Raw genomic sequence first — 25,888 nt, forward strand, 5'->3', positions numbered from 1 at the left:
CTCTGCTGCCTACTGACCTGTTGCTATTTTTACCTGCATATTTGTCTTTTACTGTAGTCTTGAACATTGACCTTTAACATAAATGTTTTTGAATACGAATTTGAAATGATTTTTTTATTGTTGTATTGTATTATTGTATTGACTTTAACACCTGCCCAGGGACTACAGGTGAAAAATAGCCTATTGGCTAATCCTGGTGCATTTGCAGTAATGTTTATTCATGTGCATTGTCCCTGTTAACTACACCAATAAACTAAAATAAAAATGAACTCCCCTGCCTCATGGCAATTAAAAATGAAAAGGCAGAACCATCATTTCATTTTCAAAGTTGTGAAAATGGCTGAAGGAAATTGCAGCATAATCTCCACTCTGCATAACATTAATGACACACAGAATAAAATAAAACATAGAATGGTAAGTCAGGTGAGCAAATCAGTCGTCTCATGTTTTGCCTGGTAACATTCAGTTGTCACAAGTTGTGATCATAGTAATGTCATGTCTGATTTGAATCCACAAGATCTTGTCAGAATTCACTTCATAAGCCATGGTTGTGCTATGGATACAGTACTACACTGACTGACAGTGTCCCTCCCTTTGCCCCCCAAAGAAATCAAAAAACAAAGCAACTCAGTCAATTATTTTATTTCTGTCTTGCTCTGTCTTTCACCTTTTTGTTCTTTCACATTTTGTTCAGCATAATCCAATTCAGTCTATCTCTGCCATCTTCCATTACACCTCTGTCATCTCTCACTGTTTCTCTGCATCTCACTCTGTGTTTTTAAAGGTCAGTTTTCTTTTCCTTTTTCTTCCAAGGACTCCATCTCTAGCTTTTAATTATACTCCACGGGGCCTCCTGTCCCTGTAGAAACATGCACATATGTGGATTTATGCACCTGCACAGAAGTGTAGTTGACTCATGCATAATAAACAAAGTAGGCTCAACCATTGATGTCCAGCTCCACGTTAAAAGGTTAAATTTTTTTCTCTCTTATTGTTGGAAATTGGCCATTAAAAGTATCTGGGAAGTTATTATTTCATCCCAGATTTATTATTGGGTTGTTTAGTGAGAGTTGATATCGTCCATGCTGAGGTCCACTAAAGTAGCTGGAGTTTATCATGCAACTGGACAGCAAAGGAGACAGGAGAAGGTTGTCATGGAGATATGAATCCCTCGAGGGTACATTCTCCCCTCATTTATTTTCTCTACAAGTCTGCATCCTGTCCAATTGCTGTATTTTTCTTTTTCTATCTTGCTCTCTCCCATTGAGTCTTGTTGTCTTTCCATTACTGTCCCTTCTCTTTTTTATCCTAGTTTTACTCAGCATTCTGTTTGTTTCTTTGTCTTTACATGTCTCTCGGGCTTTTTCCTCTTTCTCTTAATGTCTTCTTTTGTTCCCATCTTTCTCCTTGTTTCTCCGTCTCTCTCCTTCTTTTGTCCCTGTGGTCCTCACCTCTTGTCCAGCCGTCGAGGGAAGGAAGGAAAGGAATGCTAATTTTATCACCACAATGACGAGTGCAGGAGAGACAGAAAAAGAGAGAAATGTCACTTGTCTAAGAAAATTAGATGGCCATTTCACTGTGTGTGTGTGTGTGTGTTTTACTGCATGTGCCGCTTCAAAAGATCAGGGTAACAGTCTGACTGACATTTTGTGTATTATTTCTCTGCTTTGCTATGCTCCCCTGCTGAGTAAATGCTATATAGGTATATAGGTGTATACGCTTTTGTGTACAGAGGGCAAAAACAAATGTATGTACGTGCGTGTGCATGCATTTCTTGTGTTGCTGTTATTTATTTGTCTTTTACCCTGTTGTGCGAGAGCGGTTTTCTAGCCTCTCTTTGTTTTCCAAGTCAGTCATCTTTCTCTCTCTCTTTTTCTTCATTCTGTTGCTGTCTCTCTTCACCCCTCACTCATGTCGGAAATGTAATCACGTTCGGGGCTGTGGTGAGGGAAAAGGGTGGCGGCTGGGGAGGGTGATGCGAACGTGGGGAAGAGGAAGAAAAAGGCATTTGTATGTGTACCCAATTACCACTCCAGCCAGCCCAAAGTCACCTTCGCAGAGAATGGATGCACGCACACTCAAAATAGCTACTTCCAGCCCGCCTCCTCTGTGTGTGTGTGTGTGTGTGTGTGTGTGTGTGTGATATGGTTACAGCAGTGATGAGGTAGACTGAATAATATCTTTGCCTTCCTCTCGTCAGTCAACTCGAGGCTTATTATATGTGTGTCGTTCTTGTGCGTAATTGTAGTTACTTGTGAGTTTGTGTGTGTGTGGCCTGTGTCTGATTGCACTGGCTGATTGAGTCCTAGCCCCACAGATTTCAACCCAGGTCCTCAGCCTTTGATTAGGTGTTGTGATGTGTGAAAGAAGAGGAAATTATGTGGCGACTATTTTTGAGTTTTAGATTTTGCAAGTCAAAAGTATTATAAAGTGAATGTGCAAGTTAAGGGGATTAGAGCTTGGATTTATGGTTAAGGTTTCAGTCACTTGTAGGTCAATGTCCGAGTGTACTACCTCACGTCAGACTTGTCTCAGTGCCAACTTGTAGTGCTGATGGTGACAATGAAGGTCCTTTCAAGGAAAGCTGTGCAAATGTCTGTGTGTGTCCTTGTTAACTGTGGCCTCGTTCCGCCTTGCTTCTTAATTAAGGGACCATAGGCCTTCAGCTCTGCCTCCTATCCCACACTCCACTGAGGCAGAAAACGACAGAAAGAGAGATAGAAAGGTAGGAAGACTGAAAGAGAGATGACAGAATGTTGAAAAAAAAGCTACGTGTCAGACAATATTTAATCTAAAGAGTGATAGATATAGAAAGATGGAGCAAGACAAAAGAAGGATTACTGTGAAGGAATGGGAAGCCACGACGAGAGGGAAGGTAATGGAATGAGGAAATGTGGATTTAGGGGGGATTTGTGCAGAATGATGGAACATAAGGTCCATACACCCTCATATCCCCTGATGAATTGATGTCACTTTTTTCACACTGTGTGTGGTTTCTGGCTGGTAATATGCCCCACCTTATTCTTCACTCTCAATCTGTATGGGATCTTTCGCTCCGTCGCTTCCCATCTCTCGCGATCACATCTGACTTGGAATGAGTATGCGTGTGTGCATGTTCACGCAGATCACTAGTTAGATACATGCATGTATATGTCTGCCTAGCTCTCTCTGCCACTCCCTCTCTCTCCCTCTCTCTTTGTCAGTTTCTGGTGAGTGGTGAGATAGTGGGTTAAATTTTAATGGTGCTGCCATCTCTCAGTAGCTTCTAAAAGAGGGCCAATGCAGACTGACACACTCACTGAGCCATGAGGAAAGACAAAACAGAGAAGGGAGCGATAGCTCACTAGACATTCATACACATGCTAGGTCACAAATAAATAAGTACCATACTGGTCTTGTATTTTGTTAGTCTTTTATTGACTTACTGCCAGACCTTAAAAGCAAACACTATTATTTTATTTACAACTTGTTTCTTATTGGCATTGTTGTCGTCTATTTGGTTACAGATAACCCCTGCAATACTGTATATCCATTCATTTTACACACACACTTCGATCCAATCAAGTGTACACAATGTAAAATAAACGTAAACTGTCTTTTCCTAAATATGCCACTCTTAACAAGAACATTTAATTTTCTATGTACAGAAGACACAGAAAATCTGTCCACACATATTTGCTTCAGGAATGAACACATAGGCTCATCTCTGCATTGTGAATGCATTTGTGTGAGAGTGTGTGCTTGCATGTGTGTGAGAACTCAATCACACAAACAGACTCACATAAACGCATGCCAGTCTCTCAGCCATATTTTGTTGTTCCTTGATTGTTTTCATTTGCCCAGCCTCACATAGCTGTCTGATTGGCAACATGTCCCCTGATGGCTCACTAAGCACATGGTTGGATTGCATGTGTATTTTTGTGTCTTTGTGCCCCGTGTGTTTATATTTTTTGTCTAGCCCTAACTACAGCCAATTCCTGAGAGGCCAGCACACAGATGTTATAGGAGAGAATTTGCTCATCTGTCTCCCTGTTCAAACATTTTTCTCTTGTGCAGTTTATTTTGGTGGCTGTTTTTCTCTCTTCTGAGTGTAAAACTGATTTCACAAACTGGAATCCCTGCAGCACCCCGAAAGATCTTTGATGAGACAGACTTATCCCCATGGTTCCCATGAACGGGTGGAGGTTGCCAGATCATGGTTGTCACCCCCCTCTAGCTACCTTGTTTGACTATGATCCAGTGTTACTGATGTTTTTCAAACATCTGCAGTAGTTTTTCCAAAGCCTTTGCAACAAAGGTGAATGTTCACATACACCAATTCCCCCCCAAAAAACTATTGTGTTCTTGGCTTTATAGATTGAATCTTAAAACTGTGCGTGTAGTGATCCTGCAAAGCTGTAAATTAAATACAGCAAACTCCAGTTCAAAGGGAGAGTTTTGAGTCATGTGTAATTAGAGATGATTGTCAGTCTACGTAGTATGTTAATTGTGGTATTTGAGTTTTCTGAATGTGTACTTTTATTCCACGTTTCTTTCTTCACATTTTGTTCATTCTTCTGCTCATCCTTCTTTCTCATATTTTAGCTCCACAGAATCTCTACCATAATGCTGCCTTCCATCGCCCCTTTATCCTCAAGCATTACTCTCTGCATGTCTTTTCACTCTCCTCTCCTCTCCCTCGTTATATTAGTATGTTTGCAAAAAAAAAACACCAAACATTCTGACCAGCACCAGAAAACAGACCAATCTTTTTTTGCCTCTGGACAGATACACTTTATCAAATGTGTGAGCAATGGCTGACATTCGAAAAGGCAAAACTCCCTCCTCCACTCCAGCCCCATAAATGTCTCTGGGCCATCCTCAAGGGTTTATCAGACCAACAAAACTGGTCCTTGTCCTTCTCTTTGCCACACAGAATATGCATGCATGCATGCATGCATGCATGCGTGTATGTGTGTGTGTGTATATGTGCACATGCTTCCATGTGCGTATGTTCATGTGTGCCAATCTTTCCACCATGTGTTTAAGACACAATTGCTAATCAGTCCTGCGAGCCTTGCCTGAAGAGACGAAGAGATGGTGGAGGGAGCAAATGACTGAGTGCTTTTCTTTGTCCTCATCACTGAAGCAGAGATAAAGATGAGTGAAGGGATGGATGGTTGGAGATGAGAGGACAGAAGCTGAGGGATTAACAGAGGATGAGTCTATGCTCCAGCCCCGCGATGAGCTTTTAACTGTCCTCCATGGCATGACACTGTGTAGATTCTTCTCTGTCCTCCTTTCATCTGTTTTTCTTTTGCATAAGTCAGAACTGCTTGTTTTCATAAATTGACTATTTCTTACTCGTGCTCCTTTTTGCACTCTAATTTTTTCTTTGTCCTTCTTGCTCCAATTCACCTTTTCTGTGCTATTTTTCTATAACGTAATAATGAATATTTGAAGCCTGACAGGAGGCTTCAACCTAATCCCCTTTGCCCAGGGCAAAATGTGCCTCATGGGGTACATGCGTGTTACAGTTCATCTAACTTTTTAATTGCAATAGAAACCTGGTTTTTAGGTTTTCATTTCTACCTCAGTGCTCATGTAAATGAGACTTTCTGCATGGGTGTGCACATGAAGTGTTTGGGATGAAGGGTACACTTAACTTGCAGGGAAATGTCAGTTTGTTTGGTAGGCAGTCGGCGCTCTATATAGAAAGGGTAACATTGAACTGCATGACCTGACTCCAATCATCTGTCAAGATGAAGTGTCCATGAGCAACACCTTGAAGTTCATAGCTACTGTTAATTGCTACCCTTACAGGCTATTTTCAGTGAGCTCTTCATGTTTTGAGACCTTCAAAGATACAGTCGTAGTCTGTAACGACACTAATCTCATCCGTCAGGCCAGGCTGACTGATGAGGCACACACTTGCTAGGCTTGCTCAAGTGTTAATTGTGTGATTCACTCTCCTCCCCATAGAGGGAGCACTGTGTTGCAAGGGCCAATGCATTGTCAAGGACATTCATACTGTGAAAAACAAACACGAGAGTGTCGCAGAAAAACAACAAAAATACTCAGTGAGTCACAATGTGTTAACGTTAAAGTCAAAGTCCATGTGTTGTATTCAGTAACATGGCAGAGATGCATGTTTCCACTGGAACACATTGATCACATGTTGTGTTTTATCATAAGCATGGGATTGACTCGATCTCTGCTGTCTGCCTCTGCAGTGACTTCCTAACAACACTGGGATACATGCGAACATACACAGACTAGTGTGTGGGTTTAACACACTGAACTGTGATGCTGTCTTCATGTAACCCATTCAATGAACAGGTGTTATGACTGTTTCAAGGTCACAGGCTCATCATATTTGTCCTTTATACTAACCTCTCTCTCTCTCCCCCTCTCCCTCTCTCTCCCCCTCCTCTTTCTCTCTCCATTTATTTTCTCTCTTACCACCTCAGTTTTTTGCACTTTTATTTGCTCTTGCTGCTTTTGATTTGATTACCTTCTCTCCTTTAAACCCTATAGCTCTCCAGCTCTCCCTCGTTCCCTCTGTCTCTCCTCCTTGTAATTAGCCAGTGTAATTGCTGTAGTAAATCTTTTCTGCTGTCCCAAGGAGACTCGCTGATATAGGACTGATTTAATAAGCACACCATAGCAGCTCACCTCTTCCCGTGTGTGTGTGCGTGTTGTGGATGGGGGGGTCTGGCTGTGTCCTGTGTTATTCGCTATGGGGATTTATGGGTTGTTTGTGTGGTTTCAGCAAGTGCAAATTCAAGTTCAAGGTAGTGCTGTGTCGGTGTGTTGACTATGGTGCACTTTATCAGTAATGCAGGCAGCATACTGTGTCTGAGTGTGTGTGTGTGTGTGTGTGTGTGTGTGTGTGTGTGTGTGTGTGTGTGTGTGTGTCTCATCAGTGATGCTGTTACGTGCCGTGTGTGCGTCATTGCTTAAGACCTTCATGGTCAGAAGAGCAGAGAGAGGTCACAATGGCCCTGGGAGAATGACACTGACACACACTGACAAAGACAGACCAACTGTGTCCAAACCCTTGTCCCCACTTTCGCCTTCAAACACTTACACATCCTCTTTCCAGCGCCATCTCCCCTCTTTTGGCACTGTCACGTACATGCAATCTCAAGCAGCATGTTCTTAATTTCATCTTTATGTCTCTCTGTCTTTTCCACTGGCTCTCTCCCTCTCTCTCTACACACAACTTGGATGGCACCATTGAGATGCAGTGTGTAAGTGAGGTAAAGGGATTTGTCAGCCTTATACATCTAGCTGCAGTACATAAATTTTACCAATGGAGGGCACTATGACCCCATGCCTAAACAATACCCTCAATGATGGATCCTCACTTTGTGCCTCCTGTAGTCATTACATTTAGATAATAATAATGACAATAATGAAAAAAGAAAAACTAATTTCACTCCAGTCTATACCACTCTAAAGTACCTTTCTGTAAGTAGAAAAGTAAAAACATTGTCAATGTAAAATAAATGGTCTAATATAAATTAACTTACTTTGTAACTAATAGAAGTCTGTGAAGACATTTTTTTCACTCTTATATTTATTGACATTGCCTGTCATCTGAAATAATCAAACCTAATAAATAATTAAAAGTGAATAAGTTTTGAGTGTTAAAAAAGATTGCCTGAATAATACAAGATGTGATGTTGCAAAACTTTATTGACAAATAGATTTAAATATGTAATCAAATAAAAATCTGTGTGGAAAAAAAAAATTTCATCTTTTGAAAATAGAAAGAAAATGAGAAATATTATGTGAATTTTAAACTTCCAATTACTTCAAAACAAAACTTGAAGTGTAGTGCTAATAAGTCTCAAGTTTGGTTAAGTAAAAAAAAAGTAAATGAAATATCTTTCTAAATATTTCAGGGTCTAACAATGGCTTTTATAAAATAAAAATAGTGTGATTACATGAAATGTTATAATTTCATATATTTCATCTGTAGTTGCACTCTTCATACACCAGGGGAGCGCAAGGGAGCACATCTTAGCCACTCCCACTTGCCCTCCCCCTGTATCCTGGCCCTCCCACATCCTGCCCCCATCCCCCCTCCTCACTGCCCCACCCTGCCATCTGGTCCTTTTCACATTCACATGCACATGCAGGCACACGCACACACACACACACACACAGTCAGAAATCTTTTCTCCTCTTTCTTTCACAGTGAAAAACAGGATGAAGAGGCTCTTTCAGACCCGAGGTTACCGTGGAAACCCCCTTATTCTTCTTCTGTCAAACACACATTGTAACATACACAAACACACACACACACACTTATATTGAGAGTGACATAATGTTGGACATTTAAAGTTTAAAGGGACCAAAGCTACAGCTGTCCTTCTGTCTGCCATAGCTCCGGCCTTCTGTTTACTTTAGACAAAGAACTTAATGCCCTTCTCCCTTTTTCTCCCCCTTATCAAAACTTAAACTTTCTCAAAGTAAAACATGTGTGTTGTCATTGAGTTTCTCTGAAATGTTTTGGTCTTTGTTGATGGTAAAAGTTGGCAACAAATGTGTTTTGTGTCTCTCTGTGCTATTCTCCTTGAGCAACCTCAGCAACTTTTTCCAAAGAACTGCTCACCCCACGTAATCTGATGTTGAAACTATAAACCCACTCTCCCCTGTTTCGGTTTAGACAAACTCCAGCCCTGGAATGTTGAATGGAAAAAAAATTAGTTTGAAGTTATATAAGTAAGTATATAAGTAAGTGATGTGCTTTTCTCCAGTGTTACCACCAGAGGGCCCTTGAAAGCACTCCTGGTATGACACATATACAATAGAGCACATGTTGATGTGGTGTAGACTTTAAATGCAGCATGGAAAGAGTGAAAAAAGTAGTATAAAAAATAGTTCAGAGTTTTTAAAGACTTTGCACTTTTTCCTCTCTTTGCCTCTGTCTTTGTTTTCCTAACCTTCTTGCACTTTTTTCTTTCTTTCCATCTGTTCTTTGCTTTTTCTTGTCTTTTTCCAAGCCTGGCTACCCATCATCTTCCCCTCCACACTTTTTCTCCTTTTAAGGAGTGAGGGAACAAGAGAGGAAGAGACCATGGGGTGGTGTGTGTGTGTGTGTGTGTGTGGGGGGGTGGGGGGTTGTACTCAGGTCTGCTGACTGTTAAACAGACTCCTCTTTGTGCAGACACTCACACACGCACACACACACAGCGATACACTTTGTTAAATATTAACATCGACATCTGCGTGAGTTTGCTCTGCATGATTGTACCCTTCTTTCTCTTCATTCCACCCCTCCGTCACCCCGTCTTTTTTTATCTTTCTCGTTTCTGTTTTCTCCCCTAGTTAATTGAAAACAGCAGTTAGAAATGGAAGAAGTTTGTTTCTTCTTTCATGACACACATGTGTGATTACAGGCAGACACGAACGCACATACACAAACATTCACACACGCACGGACCCAGCTTCCCCTTTTCTTTTTTTCCCCCATCATCTCTCATTGCCAAGCAGCTGTTTGGGGAGACGAGGGGGAGGTGTTCCAGGAAATGTGTGTGTGTGTGTGTGTGTGTGTGTGTGTGTGTGTGTGTGTGTGTGTGTGTGTGTGTGTGTGTGTGTGTGTGTGTGTGTGTGTGTGTGTGTGTGTGTGTGTGTGTGTGTGTGTGTGTGTGTGTGTGTGTGTGTGTGTGTGTGTGTGTGTGTGTGTGTGTGTGTGTGTGTGTGTGCGCGCGCGCGCGTGAGTGTGTGTGTGTGTGGTTAGAATGGGTGGCAGTGATTTGTTACCAGAAAAGACTCTTTCTTTTTGAGACGGTATGATAAAAAGGCAGCTGGGATGATCAAACATAGATCTCAGCACTCCACAAGTCGGTTTATATGTTATCTGAGTTGTGTGTGTGTCTAGTCACATTTATGTTCTGCTTCTGTTATCTCCCCTCCTCCCCAACAGTGACTAAGTGTAACCTGGTGCAGTGCTTCATTACACCACTAGAGGTGCCATTGGCTCATAAATAAAATGAGCTGGCTGTGCATGTGGACAGCTTGGAGCAGCCATTTTACACTCTGCACACCAGACCCCATTTTATGAATCAGCCATGATGTCAGCATAGCCCGATTTCATTGGCTAGAGCACAGTTGGCACTGTAGCTATTACAGCATGGATGCACACACACACATACACATGCTCGCTGACCTGTTCTCCATCTCTCTGGGACACACACTTACACAATGACCTACTGACATGATAATGTGTTGTTATTACTTCACTAAACTCCAGACTAACTGGATTGTCTCTTCATGAGATTATATATATATATATAGGTTAGACATTTAGTGCATGTGTTGTTTTTAAGTCTTTAAATCTATGTTTGTTTCTGTATTTAGAATTTGGTGTAAATGCTTTTAGTGATGTAAGTGCTCTTAGGTATCGTCATATGTCTTTTCCCCAATTTAAGTTTACTATTTTTGTCATTATCACTATCAGTCCACCTGTTAGTGTTACTGACTTGAGTGTATTTATTCATGCAATTTACTTCCTTTGTGTTTCTTCCTAACCTCTCAGCTGTGTTTGTGTGAATAGTTTTATGTTGTTTCCTCTCGGTCTCAGATTTCCTGACAGATTTCCCTTCCCTGTTTGTGTGCGTAATGGTTTACTTCCTGCTGTGGTTTCCTAGTCTCAGTAGTGGCTCTGGCTGCAGTGTTTGACAAACAATACCATTATTGATTCATGATAGTGTCACACCAAGCTGATTGCACTGATAAAACAGAAATCGCATGTATATGGTCGACGGTTGTGTCACATTTTCATTTGAGTCCGAGAGGGAACGGTTTCATAAAGCTAACACTGTTTAAAACAATGGGACTTATTGAGGCCACAGTCCTAAATGACTGACTGTTCAGTGCAATTAAAACAAATAGCTAGATTGTGAGATGTAGAGCTCATGAATAGGCCCAGACTAGTTAACAGACTTCAACTAATAGGCTTCTCACAGTAAGACAGAATACTGTCTGACTGGACATTTGGAAGGCTGGAGAGATGGATGAGTGAGTTGTTATACTGTATTGACTGTCTCTGTGTGGACTGTGGAGAGTGCTTGAATAAGACTATTTTTCACTAATCTCAAAAACTACTGTTGAATGTGGATGAAGTGTGAGAAAAAGTTATGGATGACTCAGTAATGCAAGATGGAGAGCAGGGAGTTAGTTTGACCTAACAGACAATAAGGACAGATAATTACATTAGTAACAGGTAAATTAAGCTGTCTTCACATACATTACATCACTACAAAATTTCATCATTATTATTTAGGTAGTGGAAACAGGTGGGCTACACAGCACATGGGAGGATTGTGACTCGTATTTTTTTGTCTTTTTTTGTTAGACAGTGAGCGACAAAGAGAGTGAGCATTACGTATTTTTAACATATACCCACATTGTTGTTGTTGGCCATTTTCCAGACAGCAATTCACATTTCCTGTTATTGTCTAATTTTTACATGGACATTGCCAAAAAGAGAGACAAGTACAACACAGTCTAAAATTGAGTACTGGAAAAGAATGTACGAGAGAGAAGTAGATTTGAGTGTTCATCATGTTTTGCAAGTCTAACATTGTACAAAAGGGATGAGAAAACATCATTACTATTTTTTTTATATCAGTGTAATGTCAGGAGTCGTGCCACATACTAATCTGCCAAGAGCAAAACATCAAGTCCTTTTGCTTGTAAATATATATGCTTGTTCATCCTTCACCTCTTATTCTTATCTAGTGCACATTCACCCTCATACACACACGGACACATCCTTAAAGTGCTACTGTCAAACCTATATGTGATAGAATCCAGTGTGAACGCACGTGTAAGATGACTGTGGATTTTAAATGCCTTCAACTAACAAATGTCCAACTGTTTTGCCAGGCCCTCACACATCAGGGACAACTTTCCTGTCGTTTGCAGCCATTTCATATTAATTCAGTCTCACCCAAGGCCAATCATGTAATGTTAACACCAAACGTTTGGGAAAGAGTGTAAAAAGTGAATGCTCTATCAAGGCTGCCAGTTTTTCTAGCCATCAAACTGCCTCCTATCATCACTCTAAGCCACTTTAATTCTGTCTCACTTGGCACAAATGTTATTCATATCCAGTAATCATGTGATGGTCAGAAAGTTACCAATACGTTTATAAAGACGTTTTCTTTCTTCTGTCCACCTCTCTAGCCAAAAAGGAGCAGGATGGTGGAGATGAGAAGAAGCAGGTGCAGAAGAAGAAAGTGAAGGAGCTGAAGCTTCTTGACTCCAAGAGTGCACAGAACCTGTGTAAGTCCCCTAAGATATAACAATAACATAGTTCTTCAAGTACATTTGGTCAGCTCCACTGTCCAGGCATGTTCAACTGGATCCTAAGTATATTTTAACATGTGAAATTAACTGTTTGCTTACAGCCATTTTCCTGGGATCCTTCCGTCTCCCTTATGAGGAGATCAAGAATGCCATCCTAGAGGTTAATGAGAAGATCTTAACAGAGTCCCTGGTGCAGGTAATTACCTCAGATCCACCCCAGTGTCTGTATAATATTTCCTTAGAATTAATTTATATCTAGAGTCATATGTGAAAATAAAAAGCAGGAGAATGTGTTTTTTTTTTTTTGTAATATTTTGGTAAATTCACAAAATCAGGACTTGGTTCAGATGCCTCCAATTCTTTTTATTACACTGTGTAGTTGATATGTCATTATTGTAATGGACAGAAAACATGTTCTAGCACTTTATGGCTATGGTGTTTGTCAATGTGGCTAATGCATTTAGACGTTTTAATGTTGCATTTGTTTATTTTTGCTTATTCCAAATACTTAACTGCTCTACACAGCATGTAACCAGCTGTCTGAACAAAATTGTGTCTTTCTTGGGTCAGTCTACTTGTCCATCTTTTGAGTAGACCCATGTCCTTTTTAAGGAGTAACACAAAGGCGTCTCCACATCCTTGAAGTCATGTATGTTTTCTCTCTTATTGCCATGTAGAATCTGGTCAAACAACTGCCAGCACCAGAGCAGCTGAGTGTCCTTGGAGATATGAAGGATGAATACGATGACTTGGCCGAGTCCGAACAGTTTGGAGTAGTGGTGAGGAGTGATGCGCTCAAAATCAAAACAAAATGATGATTGAGATGTGTAGTCTTGTTTCCCTGCTGACTTGGACATCACTTACCACAAACTGTGACGAGAAATGAGACAGGAAAATTTTAGAGTCATGCCACTCTCATTATTTAAGACATTGAAAATCCTCATGCTGTTAAACACAGGGGTCTTTGTTCAACTGTAATAGATGAAATCCCCGTCTCTCTCACACACATGCACACAATGTGGCAACAAAGTCTCAACAACCACCCCCCCCCCCATTTCTGCAGATGTCCACTGTCAACCAACTGATGCCACGGCTTCAGGCCATCCTGTTTAAACTGCAGTTTGAGGAGCAGCTGAACAATATCAAGCCGGATGTGGTTTCTGTTACGGCAGCCTGCGAGGAGCTCAGGGGAAGTCAGAACTTCTCCACTTTGCTGCAGATCATCCTTCTCTTGGGGAATTACATGAATGCTGGCTCTCGCAATGGAAAGGCATTCGGCTTTTCCATATCATACCTTTGCAAGGTAAAAAATGAGGTGTATATTACACACAAAAACCTACAGAAGGTTAAGTGCAGACATGTCATTTTAACTAATTTTATTGAAAGTAGTTTCTAGGTTACTAGCTTTTAAGGTTTCTCCCCATGTTTTTTGCGGTAGGCAATATTTATGTACAGATAAAAGTGGATTTATTCTAAAGAGCTGACCAATAATTCAAGGACTATATGTATATATATGTATGTATGTATGTATGTATATATATATAAATATATATAAATATATATATGTATATATGTATGTATGTATGTATGTGTATATATATATGTATATGTGTGTAGTGACACAGTTTTTAAAATGTCAATATATTGAAGGCTCGGTGTATATCTATATAAAGTTTAGACGCATCCACAAACTGTGTCACCCTGACAGCACATGCAGACACTGAATCACTACTGATGGATCGCCTTCTCAGTCTACCCTTTTTAATCAATCCTTATCTCCCATCAGTTGCGTGACACCAAATCATCTGATCAGAAGCAGACACTGCTCCACTTCCTCGCTGATGTGTGCCAGGAGCAGTATCCTGATATCATGACCTTTCCAGATGAGCTCATCCATGTGGAAAAGGCCAGCAGAGGTACACAGGACATCTAACTGACTTTGATGAATTTCTCTCTTTACAGGGTTATATCTGTTATGACATCTATTCCCTTACTGACAATTTGTTTGTTTATGGCGACACTTCACAGTTTGTTTCACATATTTATAGCAGCTCTTTTATTCATATTACAAATGATATGTCCATTAATGTGAGTGAAACCAAAGTATGAGGGCATAATGCTTCATCATTACCATTTCCCTCATGTCCCCTCCAGTTTCTGCAGAGACAGTTCAGAAGAACGTAGAACTGATGGGCCGTCAGGTCAGGGACCTGGAGGGGCTTCTGAAAAAGTTCCCACCTCCACAAAGCGACAAGGACCTGTTTGTGGAGAAGATGTCCATATCCTGTTTTTCAGTTCCATTTTTCAATGTTGTCATTATAAAATTTCAATCCCTACTATTGTTGTGTTCTGCTAAGATGCAGAGAATTTGAGAGTTTGTCTTCCTTAATACATTGTCTTTACAGTTTCATTGTCAGTGCCCATGAGCAGCATGAGAAGTTGGATCTGATGCATAAGAATATGGAGAAGCAGTATGCTGACCTGGGAGATTATTTTGTCTTTGACCCCAGTAAAATCTCTGTAGAGGAATTATTTGGGGACCTTAACACCTTTAAAAACATGTTCCAGGTGAGTGAGTTATTTTGCAAGCGAATAAACAAAGTCAAGACCTCTTACCACAGATACTGTATATTGTTATGCAGTTGATAAAAGACAAAGTCAAACCAAGATGGGAGGAGCCTGTGCACCTGTTTGTGTTGATATCACAATAAAAGAGTGATTCTATTATATTGTCAGTTTATACATCACAATGAGCTTCAAATGTGCCATTTGGGAGGGCTCCAAAGGGAAATAACTTGTTTTACCAGTTACCATGAATAACTACCATCCACTGGTTTTGAGTTTGTTGACAGGTGCGTCTTTCATTTGTCCTTTATGAAGTCACTAATATGTTACCCCACACACTGTCTGAAATTGTTCTTCTTTCTAATTTTCTTCAACAGCAAGCAGTGAAGGAGAATCAGAAGAGAAAGGAGGCTGAAGAGAAGATCAAGAGGGCCAAGTTGGCCAGGGAAAAAGCAGAGAGGGAGAAGGAGGAGAAGGGGAAAAGGAACCAGCTCCTTGACATCAACGCAGGTCACAATTGCTTGGTGTTGTTTCATTTCTTGCATGAGACTGAAAGAGATAAGAAAAACAGCCCTCTCATTTTATTTTGTATTTCCTTCTAACTCCAGTTGGGGGCAGTCAGAGTCCACACTTATGAAGAGTGTGTGTGAATGTGTATGAGAACAACCCATCACTATTTATAGACCACAGTTAATCTAATATTGATGTTCTGTGTTATGAAAGAAGCAAGTTAACAATGAAACTCTACATAAAGTGAAGATGAGGGGACCAAGAGCATATACCAGAATGCTTGGCCTCATTTCACTTCCTGGGTGTAAAGGGGATTTGCTTCTCAAGACGAGAACTGAAAGGAAGCCCAAATGTCTTTATCACTTTAAAACTTGTTTCTTCATATCTGAAATGTGTCATTTGAGGCTTGCCAGTAGTTACATTGTCCTGTGTAACAGACACACATTGGCATTCTTAAATACTCCCTTGCAGACACACATTTATGTGTAGACCCTTTTTCCCCTTTCTTTCAGACTGTGACCTAGTTTCAGTACATTCCTCATTTCTCTGGCTCCATTTGGATTCTCCTGGGACTCTTTACAGTGAAAAATTCTATGCAGCCCCACTGCATTTTGTATTTGTGTATGTATGTGTGTGAGACTAAATTACTTTTTCAGTGTGTGTGTCAGGATGTGTGCTGGTTTTCTGAACCTCTTTCACTGAAAGTCTTTCCAGCCTTTCTCCTATTTCTTCATGTTCCAGCTGGCTTCTACTGTCCTCTCTTTCTTACTTCTTGTGTTCCTTCACTCCCTCTTCTTTTCTCCTTTTCCTCCCACTCTGTCTTTTGTTCATTGAAAGACCACTTAAAAGACACATCACTCCACTTTCAGGGATGGAGTAGACATTTTCCTACGCAAAGTAAAAGATAGTCAAATTTCATATGCAGTCTCTAGAGGCATGCACGAACGGAACATAATAGTGCTTCAAAGCTGTGTCTGTGTGCGCCTGCATGAGTGGGAAAGAGATCATTTACATACAGGTGGCATATTTGCCTGTCCCTGTCGCCTTACACTTATTTGACTTAAACCACACACAAATCTGACAGACACACCTGTTTCGTATTTGTTCATAACCCTCATATTGAATTGCTGTACACAGTGGCTGTTTAACTGCCAGCCTTTCACATGCTGACATCTTCATGGTTCCTTTTTTTTTTTGTGTACAATCACCAACTCATCCACATACACACACACACCACCTTGTTATCTTGTGAATTCATAGACTGTGAAGCACAATGTCCCAGTTGTCCCAGGGTCAGAATGTGTTTGCAGTCTGTGGCCTTGTCATTCCTCTGCGAGTCAGACAGACAGGCGCTCACTCAACAGGACCTCACATGTGCTAAGCATGTGACAGTGATTATTGTGAATGGTTATTCTAAAATGTTTGTTCTTTTAGAGTATTGATTTTATAAGAATTAAGTTTAAAAGAAAGGTTGCTTGCATTGTTAAGCTCTTGTGAAGTTCAAGATTCAGTACACCAGACGCATGCCACACCCAAGGGTCTCCAGTCACAATCTGTAGTTTGAATAAGATTGTAGTTTGATTTGAATCTGATTGCTTCTTCAGTACAACTGTACTGATAAACATTTCTTCCTGTGATTCATTTTATTCGGATAATTGATAAAGCTGCTTTGAAACCAACTATTCCTCATATCTACAGCTAGGTGTCAGTACTGTCTGTATAAGATTGTGTGGGCTGTGCCTTCCTATTTATGTGGCAAAGGGTGTGTGCATGTGTGGCTGCAGGACTCAAATGGTTGCTGGTATGGGAACTGCCACAAGGAGTGCTTGTGCTCCACTGAAAGAGTAAGTGAGTGAGCTTTGTGGGGGAGGGTAAGAGAAGAGGGAAGCAGCAGATGCTGTCTTGGGAATTAGACTGTGTTCGTGTCTTTTAGTAAAGAGGGTTAGAGGAGAGGGGAGGATGAGGAGAGAAAGGCACAGGGTGAGAGAGAATCAGACGGGATAAGCCTACAAACCCTGATGTCTCACCCCAGGCGACTGAAGGCAAGACTATAAGGAGACATTAGGAAAAAAAAAAGAATCTTTCTAAATCCCATTTGACGACCATTTCTCCTTTGGAAATGCTTTACATTTTTCACTGTTTTTATATTTTATTTTGTGCTTGTTCCAGCTGTCTGTACATTACTCAATCCATTTCTCTATTTGTTATTGTGTGAACAACCATTAGGTGTGCTGTTGCTCCACACAACATGCTGTCCACAGTGTGTGTGTGTGTGTATGTGCATGTGCTCACCATCTAATGCTATTACACTAATTAATCTCCCTTATGTTCTTTCTTGCTTTGGGCAATAATTTACTCTTTGTATCATGGAGTGTGTGTCTATTCCTTAGACAAATCATGTGAATTAACAAAAGCACATGATCATCAACAAGTTACTGCACTCAATAAGTGTTGTTCTCTCCGTTATTAACACTGTTGCAAATTGTTAACAAGCTAAACATGGAAATTATCTTTGATAAAAGAACTCTAATAAATGGCTTCTTGAAATAGTGTTGCCCTGAACTACAGTCACAAAAAACACCACAGTGTTGTATGTACAAAGTTAGAGCCCCAGGACCCTCTAGTTTTATTTGGGTGTTCACTCCATCAACACTAAGTGTTTTATACACAACTCAGTCATTGTGTGGTCCCTCTACTGCCTCCAGTGCATTTAAATAAATAGGATTGTGTGTCTCTGTGCTCCTACTTGTGGTTTAATCCCATCATGTGATTAGTGTCAGTGGAAATGTGCCAGATGTGTTTCCTCTCAAGCAGAAGAATGTGGCATACATCAGTTTGAACTCAGGGTGTAGTTCCGGGACTTGGACATTGAGGGGTGTATGTGAGCTGTGTAAGGCCTTGGTGTGTGTGGGTGTGTGTGTGGGGGTTGGTAGGTGACAACATAAACCTTTAACCCCACTGCCCCATTCCCAGGCCTCTCTGTCTGTTTTCAGGTTCAAATAGAAATGATTAAAACCATCTGCTTAGGTGTTGAGTTTCGCCACTGAATTCTGTCCACAAAACAATCATGACAACACTCACACTCTTGCACACACTGCAGCATTGCCATGGAGTACCTCCCCTGGTTTGGCCTCTTTTCCCTAATTTAAAGCCATCAGCCACTGAGGCTGTGCAGAGAATGTTGATGTAAACAAACACTGAGGCCACCTTACAAACCATATCTGTACCCACACTCAGATGTAAGGTTCCTGTCAGTGGAAGTCATAATTATGCTTTCTGTAATAATGTAATGCTTATGTGCAGGTTAAGTCTCAGTGGGTGTGTCTTTTATGTAAGAGTGTGTTTGTTATAGTTCAGCATTTAGCCCCAAGCAGTGACAGTAGCTGAGCTAGCTCACTGCCTATCTGGGTTAATGGAGATAATTTGTTTACGTGGTCACATGGTTGGTAAATACCCCTCCTGCCTGCATGTTTGTTAGTATGTCTGAGTGAGACAACAAACCAATAATCTCTGCCATGTTGTAGGGAAAAATGTCTGTAATTTCAGAGCAGGGTATTCATTTTGATAGCTAAAATTATGTGTGAGACAAAATGAGAATTTGAATCTGACAACATATTGATAGAAAGTAGTTTGTTGATGCTATTCTGATGTTTTTCTTTATGCTGTTCACAGAGGGTGATGAAACTGGTATCATGGACGGCCTGTTGGAGGCACTGCAGTCTGGTGCTGCTTTCAGGAGAAAGAGAGGACCCCGGCAAGCAGGTACTCGCATACAGCATCCCAGCTGTATATCTTCACAAAAACATGTAGATTTGTCGAAGTGCCATCTCTTGTGTTTGATTTACTGATTTCAACCCCATGATTTCAGACTCCTTCATCACATAGTTCTTTGTAAGGTCCTTGAAAGTACTGTATATGTACATATATATATATATATATATATATATATATATATATATATATATATATATATATATATATATATGTGTATGGTTATACAATTTTAAGTATTGTAATTATTCAACTGTCGTTTAAATCTAGGAACAAGAAACAGTTTTTCACATTACTTCACTAGGCAGGTATTCATGTCCAGTTTGTGAGAACATATTCCTCTCCGGCACAGCTCCATCTTGTATTGATTTTCATTCAGGCCATGTAGTTCAGTTTGTAAGCTCATAGAGGTAAGTAATCTGGTTAGCCACTTACTCCACTGTTTGCCAGTCCAGTTGCACTTAGTGGAGACCACTGAGTTTTTCTGTTTCTGCCATTTGTAAACTGTTTCTGTATCACATTTTGTAGGTTATATATAACTAGCGAAAAATGCAAATGAAAATTAGGTCACACCTCTTTATGTGTTGTTGATAGGATTGTGTGTAACAAGATTCCAGACTTTAGGAAACTTGTATGGAACCATGTGTGTGGGAGAGTGTCCAGTGTCCATTAATAGAGAGAGGGAGAAAGAGAGAGAGAATGTGTATTTGTGTGTTTCTACACATAGACATATGTGGATATTCACACATAAGAGAAGTTGAGGTAAAGTGTGCAACCCAATCCCTTTTCAATAGAAGCCAGATGTGGTGATCCAGTCAAATACTCTGTAGTAGACTGCTACAGAGTATTTGACTGCTCCTTTCTTTCTTTCTTTCTTTCACTCACTGAATTATCAGTTCAGTGGTGATGAGTCTGAGCGGAGACAACATTTAGTGGAGGAAATGAAGGAAGCAGGGGTAAGAATGGGGCCCACTTGAGGTTTCAGTCAGTCACCCTTAGTACTGTTTGGCCACCTTACAGTCCTTACAGGAAATACCTTAACATGTGTGAGGGAGAAAGGGAGCACAAGCCTTCCTCCCTCTGCATACTTGTCTGTGGTAGGAAACTATGAGTGGCCATATGTATCACATTTCAGTACCTCCTCCACGACTACTCTTGTCCAGTATTTTCTGGTCTGTTTTTCTTTTGCCAAAGATTATTGTTTTCCCTGGCTCTTGTAGAGGTTGTGAAGCACTGTTGATAGTTTTTGGCAATCTCTGATGTTAGCATTTTATATATTCCTCTCTAGTGTTTAAAGGCTGCTCCTTTATAGTTACCCACTTTGCCTCGTACAGTTCGGAATGGCCTCAAGTATTTGACCCACACAAATGTTTGGCTGCTTTAGAGAGTACATTTAGTAAAGCTAAAGTAGGAGGCTGACTCTGGCTGAACTGATAAATATCTGGCACAAATGTGGCCACAGTGAGCCTCCATCAACAGGCTAAAAACCACTGTTCTATCCAGCTCTGTGTTTGCATCATAGTGTGTTATACACCTATAAACTATTGCTTAACTAAAATGTGCCCTAATGTCAAATAGTAGCAACATTGATAAATTGAATGTTTATGAATTGTCCTCCAGCTGTTGCTCAATGCAATTTTTTTTAAAAAACATTTTCTGATACACTCTGTTAGACGCAGATTACAGTTTCATTCGTCCTCATAGGTGCCTCAATATTTTATATTATATAATGTTACTTGTATATACTGAGAATATTACAATCTTTATTTATAATACGACTGTGCTTTCCAAACATGAGCATAATTTTTACTTTGTTTTTCTATCATGCATTTCTAAAACAAGGCTACAAGACTTATTACCTTTTTGTGTGTGGAGCTATTCATTGCCATTGTACATTTAACAGCCTTCATTACGTGAAGTGTGTCCCTCCTTTCCCCCTCTTCTTTGTTTTCATCCTCACACAGCTGTGGCGAGAGCCGACGTCACCAACTTTGTTTTAAAAGACCACTAAGTGTGTTGTCACGCTCACTGTGTCACGGCAGAGTGACTGAATGGAAAAGCCACGAGGCTGCCGACACTCCGACCTTTGACCTGTACCTCAGTTAACTGTTCGCGTGGTTGTGCTGGTTGTATGAAAGAATAGACTGCATGGGGGACCCTCAGCTGTCTACCCACCGTCTGTCTACCCCCCACCCTTAAAGGCACACAGTAAATGCATACATACCAGATGCTCACATGCCAATACAAAGACACACTTGGATGATGTTTGCATACCAATACAGCAATAACAGCACAACAAGCACATTGCATTCCAGTGGACAGACAACCTTGCATACTTTTTAAATGCTATCATACTAATTTATTGATTAAAATTGCCAACTCAAGGTCTGTCTATTTCCTTGGGTATGAACACAAACTTGCCAGCGAGGCTGAATTTGGCTTATACACATACGTATGTGGAGGAATGATGTGTCTAACACTCACTATAGGCCCATCTGCTGGGTCTTGACCCTCACTTAGAACAGCCAGTCAGAGTAGCAACAAGTTGACAAAGCACCAGTCACTGCAGTGAGACAGAGATAAAGGGCTCGGCAACAATAGAGGCACACGCTAGCTGTGCAGACACTTTGCTCCTAAGAAAAAAAGGAAAAAGACCCCTGTTCACAGATGTTCACACACACACACACACATGCAATGTAAATAATTCTCACTTTTACTTAACCACTGAGATAATACAGGCCATACAGTTTTGCTTTTAAGAAAATGATGAGCCACCACACAGGAGCAAAGTCATTAAACCAAACATGGCAATTCTGAAAATACTGAAAGGGTCTTTGGTTCAATATTTTACTTATTCTTTGTTCTCAAGTCTGTGTGTTGCCCCTTTTAGCATTACAAACAGCTTTCAGTCTTTTGTGACAGTTATGTGAGAGGCTGTTTATTGTCTTGGGTGGTAAGGTAGCTCTTTAAATAAGCCTCAATGTCTGATAAACGTCTTGTTTTATTTTGCATGAACTGAATTTTTGAAATCTTTCCAATGTGAGGTCAAGAGACTGTGATGGCCTCTCCAGAACCACCTTGTTATTCTGCTGTAACCACTGAAGGCCTTGCGTTTTGGATCGTTCTCATGTTGGAAAGTTTAAGATTTTTCCACATTTTTTTGGGCTGATGAATGCAAAGGTCCTCTAGTATTTTCACATCACATGCTGAATTCGTTATGCCATCATTTTAGACGAAAATTCCCTGTCCTGTTTTAGCTTACACACGCCCAAGACATCAGTGATTCACCTCCATGTTTCACAGAACTTGTTGACTCTTCTTTAAACATAGTGTTTATGGTTGTGACTGTAAGGTCCAATTTGGGTCCTATCACACCAAATTACTTTGTTACAGAAGTGTTGAGGGTTTGTCTCTGTGATGTTTAGTGTGTTGTAAATGGGCTGTTGGTGCAGTAACAGATTGTTTTCTGGCAAGCCAGCCATGCAGACAAATTTTGTCTAAGAACTTCATAATTGTGGATCTGGAAACAGCCACACCTCTTTATTGCAAAGGCCTGTATTTTAGCCGAAGTTGCTTGAGGATTTTCTTTTTTTTTAATGTATTTTTGGATTCAATCATTGTTTGTTGACTTGGCTATGTCCTTTTATTATCACAACTCTTTTTCTTTCTGCTTCATTATCAGAGTTTGACAATTGGCATTTTCAAATCTTGGGTTATCTTTTTGTATGCTGTACTTGATACATGAATGTCAACTACCGTATCCCTGAGGTCCTTTGTCACTTATGCTTTCCTCATGGCTCACTATCTTTGTAAAAGTTGACTCATGAACTGTTAAATGCAGAGATTATTTTTACAGAGACAGTACTTCCAGAGGCACAATAACTTTTAAGACAAATTGTGAACCTTTGAACTTGGATTTCAGTTACCATTATGAATTTTAATATGCATTCATAAATATATCATAATGACCGTCACACAGGCATCATCAGTCATATTTTTCAGTTATGACCAGTATATCACACATGAGATGTTGCCAGGGTCATGTAAAATTATATGCACCACTTATGCCCATTCCATGATGGACTATTAAATGAATGTATGCCCCTCAATACTAACCGAGAGTGTGTTGCAGATGATGTCACTTTTTCCCACAGTCCTCTAGTGCAGAGCAGCTGTGTGCTACCCAGTGTAGCCTGAGGAGGGCAATACAAGTCTCTGTATAGTAGGTCACACTGATGGAAGAGCCAGCCTACATCTTCAGATACCTCATTGTGCTAGGCATGGCACTGTTACCCTGTTGTCATGTAACTGTTGCTGCAGCTGCTTCCAAGTGTAAGGATTGCTTCGTTACTTAGTCACATAATGGTATTAAACGGTGCAGACTCACTTTCATTTCATTCCCTCCTCACCTTCTATATTTTCTACTCAAAAGGGCAACACACACTGCATACTGCAGAGCAAAGCGTTGTTTCCCTCATCAGGCAGTCATTAGTGAGTCTCCTGGAGTGTAATTTGTTACAGATGAGTTTTCACTACAGTCCATGCTCGTTCACTCTCACCCTCCAGTAAGCGGCCCTAAATCCAGTCTTTGTTGTGAGACCTGCCATCTCATTTCCTACTGCTGCAACCACCAGGCTTCACGCCAAGTGCAAGGATCATTTAGTCAACATCAAAGCCATTCTGTGAAAACAACATGCATGGTGAGAAATGCCTACGACCCCTTTCAGACCTGCTTTTAACATAGTTCCACAGTGATCCGATCACATCCAGATTGCAATTAGTACAGGTCTTAAACTCATCTTTTTCTCATGCCGTTTCCAATCTGACAGCCCTCTGGTCCTGCCTCTTGTCCTGCTCCCTGTTTTCTCTCTCAAGAGAGAGTGGAGGAGGGTGAGAGAGGAAGAGGAGAGCTTGGTTGGCAAACTTTGATGAGATTTTCTTTTTAGGGCAACACATGTAGAGAACCACCCACACTGGCACATACACAGGCACATTTATTATTTGCATAATGTCTCATTAATAAGTTTATAAGTGATAGAGAAGGGTCGGGGCAGGATGGAAATAGATATGAGGAATATGTGTGAAAGAAGAGAGAAAAGTGGTCCTGTGTTGTGGTGTTCATGGTGAGGACAAATCTGTGTCTCTCTCACAGGAATATGTTTAGAGGTGACAGTTTGACACCCCAGCTGTCTGTGCTGATCAGTCCAGCTGAGACTCGTGTATATAAAGTCAACTGTGAACAAACATGATTTTGACTTCTCCTTTCTCCACAGACTCAATTGTGTCTTTGTCACAGCTTGTTCTGGAGACCTGCTCGGTAACTGTGTGTTTGGGGACTCATTTGCATGTGTGTCTCTGTTGATTTACGTTGCGACAATGATGGGTTGATTTTAATTTTTTTTGTAACTCAGGAACACATTCCATCAATGCCTGTATTAACAACAACAACAACAACAAATGTGTCCTGTGATGATGTTAACTTTTCATTCAGCATCCTTTGCTTTGAGGAATGAAGAGTTCTCCACAAACACCAGCAATAAAATAATAGCAAGCACACAAACACAATCTCCCACTGACCTATATAGTTCAAAATGGCTGCTGCTACACAGCTGGCCTCCCACATAAGAGCACGATGATTGGTTAAGGATAGAGTGATGGAAGGAGCTGTACAGGCTTGTGTGCATGCATGCGTGTGGGAAGAAGCAGGTGGAAGAAAAAAAAAATCACAGTATCATAAGGGCATAATCTAGCAAAAAAAAAATGTCTCCCTCCCTCTCTCTCTGCACATCTCCTCTGTCATTTCACTGCCTCCACTGTTCCCCTGTGATCTATTTTACTTCCCTTTCCTGTCTTTCTTTGGAGCTCATTTCCTCCTCTCACTCAGTCTCTCCATCTATGTTTCTCTCATTTTCATTCATCCCTGCCTCTTTAATCCTCCCACATTATGAATCATTCCACTCCTCTGTGTCTCAGCCTCCGTCTTCTGCCTTCCTACCTCTCCCCGCCTTAAGACACACATCTCCATTCCTTCATCTCATCATTCTCATCCTCTAATTTCCTTTTTCCCCCCTTTCCTCTTTGTCGAGCTCCTGCGTAGTTGCTCCAGATATCACTCTAATCCTTGTACACAGAGTCACGCCACTCAATCATTTTGTGTCTCATGCTAATGCATGTGTGTGCATCTTGGAAAGAAAGCAAGCATCCTTTTTGTGTTTTATAATTCCAAACACCTGCTGATACCATTTTCACAGGCTCACACTCATGATTACGTGTGCAACCTGGTTGTCTCTTTATTTTTGCAGTGACACGTGTTTGGTCTCTGGCTGGTGATGTGGTGTTGTATGGCTCACTGACATGTTTTTATATGTATTTAGTGCACATACATCAGATATGTCACTCCATGGCATGCACTGGCATATCTGTCTGCACACAGTGTGAAAAAAACAAACAAAACCATGTGGAAATGATTATCAAGTCTGCTTGTTTTTGGGCGTCACTCTCACTCTGTGTTTCTCTTTCTCAGCCAACCACCGACGTGCTGGTCATGCAGTGACCAACATCCTGGCCAAAGAGCTGATGCAGGAGGACACGTCTTCATGTAAACTGCCTATAAAGAAGACCAAGGTGGATGAGAAAGAAGAGCCTAATGTAGAGGGAGCAGAGTCTGTAGAGGTTGCTTCCTCTCGGTCTAATTAGCCAATGCAGGAAGAGTTTCTTCTTACTGCGCAGGTGATAAACA

The 25,888-nt window shown here is 40.7% G+C and overlaps 1 protein-coding gene across 1 annotated transcript; it reads left to right on the plus strand.

Moving 5' to 3' along the window:
- The first annotated feature begins 2,850 nt into the window (after window positions 1-2,850).
- LOC131473050 (protein diaphanous homolog 1) lies at window positions 2,851-25,849 on the plus strand. The gene is made up of 12 exons (XM_058650568.1): window positions 2,851-2,875; window positions 12,127-12,279; window positions 12,405-12,499; window positions 12,981-13,082; window positions 13,367-13,606; window positions 14,090-14,219; window positions 14,458-14,581; window positions 14,706-14,871; window positions 15,246-15,378; window positions 19,051-19,140; window positions 24,423-24,466; window positions 25,673-25,849. Exons 1-12 carry the CDS (start codon window positions 2,851-2,853, stop codon window positions 25,700-25,702), a joined length of 1,332 nt encoding a protein of 443 aa, XP_058506551.1. The 3' UTR covers window positions 25,703-25,849.
- The last annotated feature ends 39 nt before the right edge of the window (window positions 25,850-25,888 follow it).

This window comes from Solea solea, chromosome 14 (genome assembly GCF_958295425.1).
Source record: "Solea solea chromosome 14, fSolSol10.1, whole genome shotgun sequence".
NCBI lineage: Eukaryota > Metazoa > Chordata > Actinopteri > Pleuronectiformes > Soleidae > Solea > Solea solea.

What these genes read in the sequence shown, in the direction of transcription:
- LOC131473050 (XM_058650568.1), top strand. Translation starts at nt 2,851, where the DNA reads ATGGGAAGCCACGACGAGAGGGAAG. An exon ending in CAAGAGTGCACAGAACCTGT is followed by an intron (nt 12,280 to 12,404) that starts GTAAGTCCCCTA and finishes GTTTGCTTACAG; the next exon opens with CCATTTTCCTGGGATCCTTC. An exon ending in TAACAGAGTCCCTGGTGCAG is followed by an intron (nt 12,500 to 12,980) that starts GTAATTACCTCA and finishes ATTGCCATGTAG; the next exon opens with AATCTGGTCAAACAACTGCC.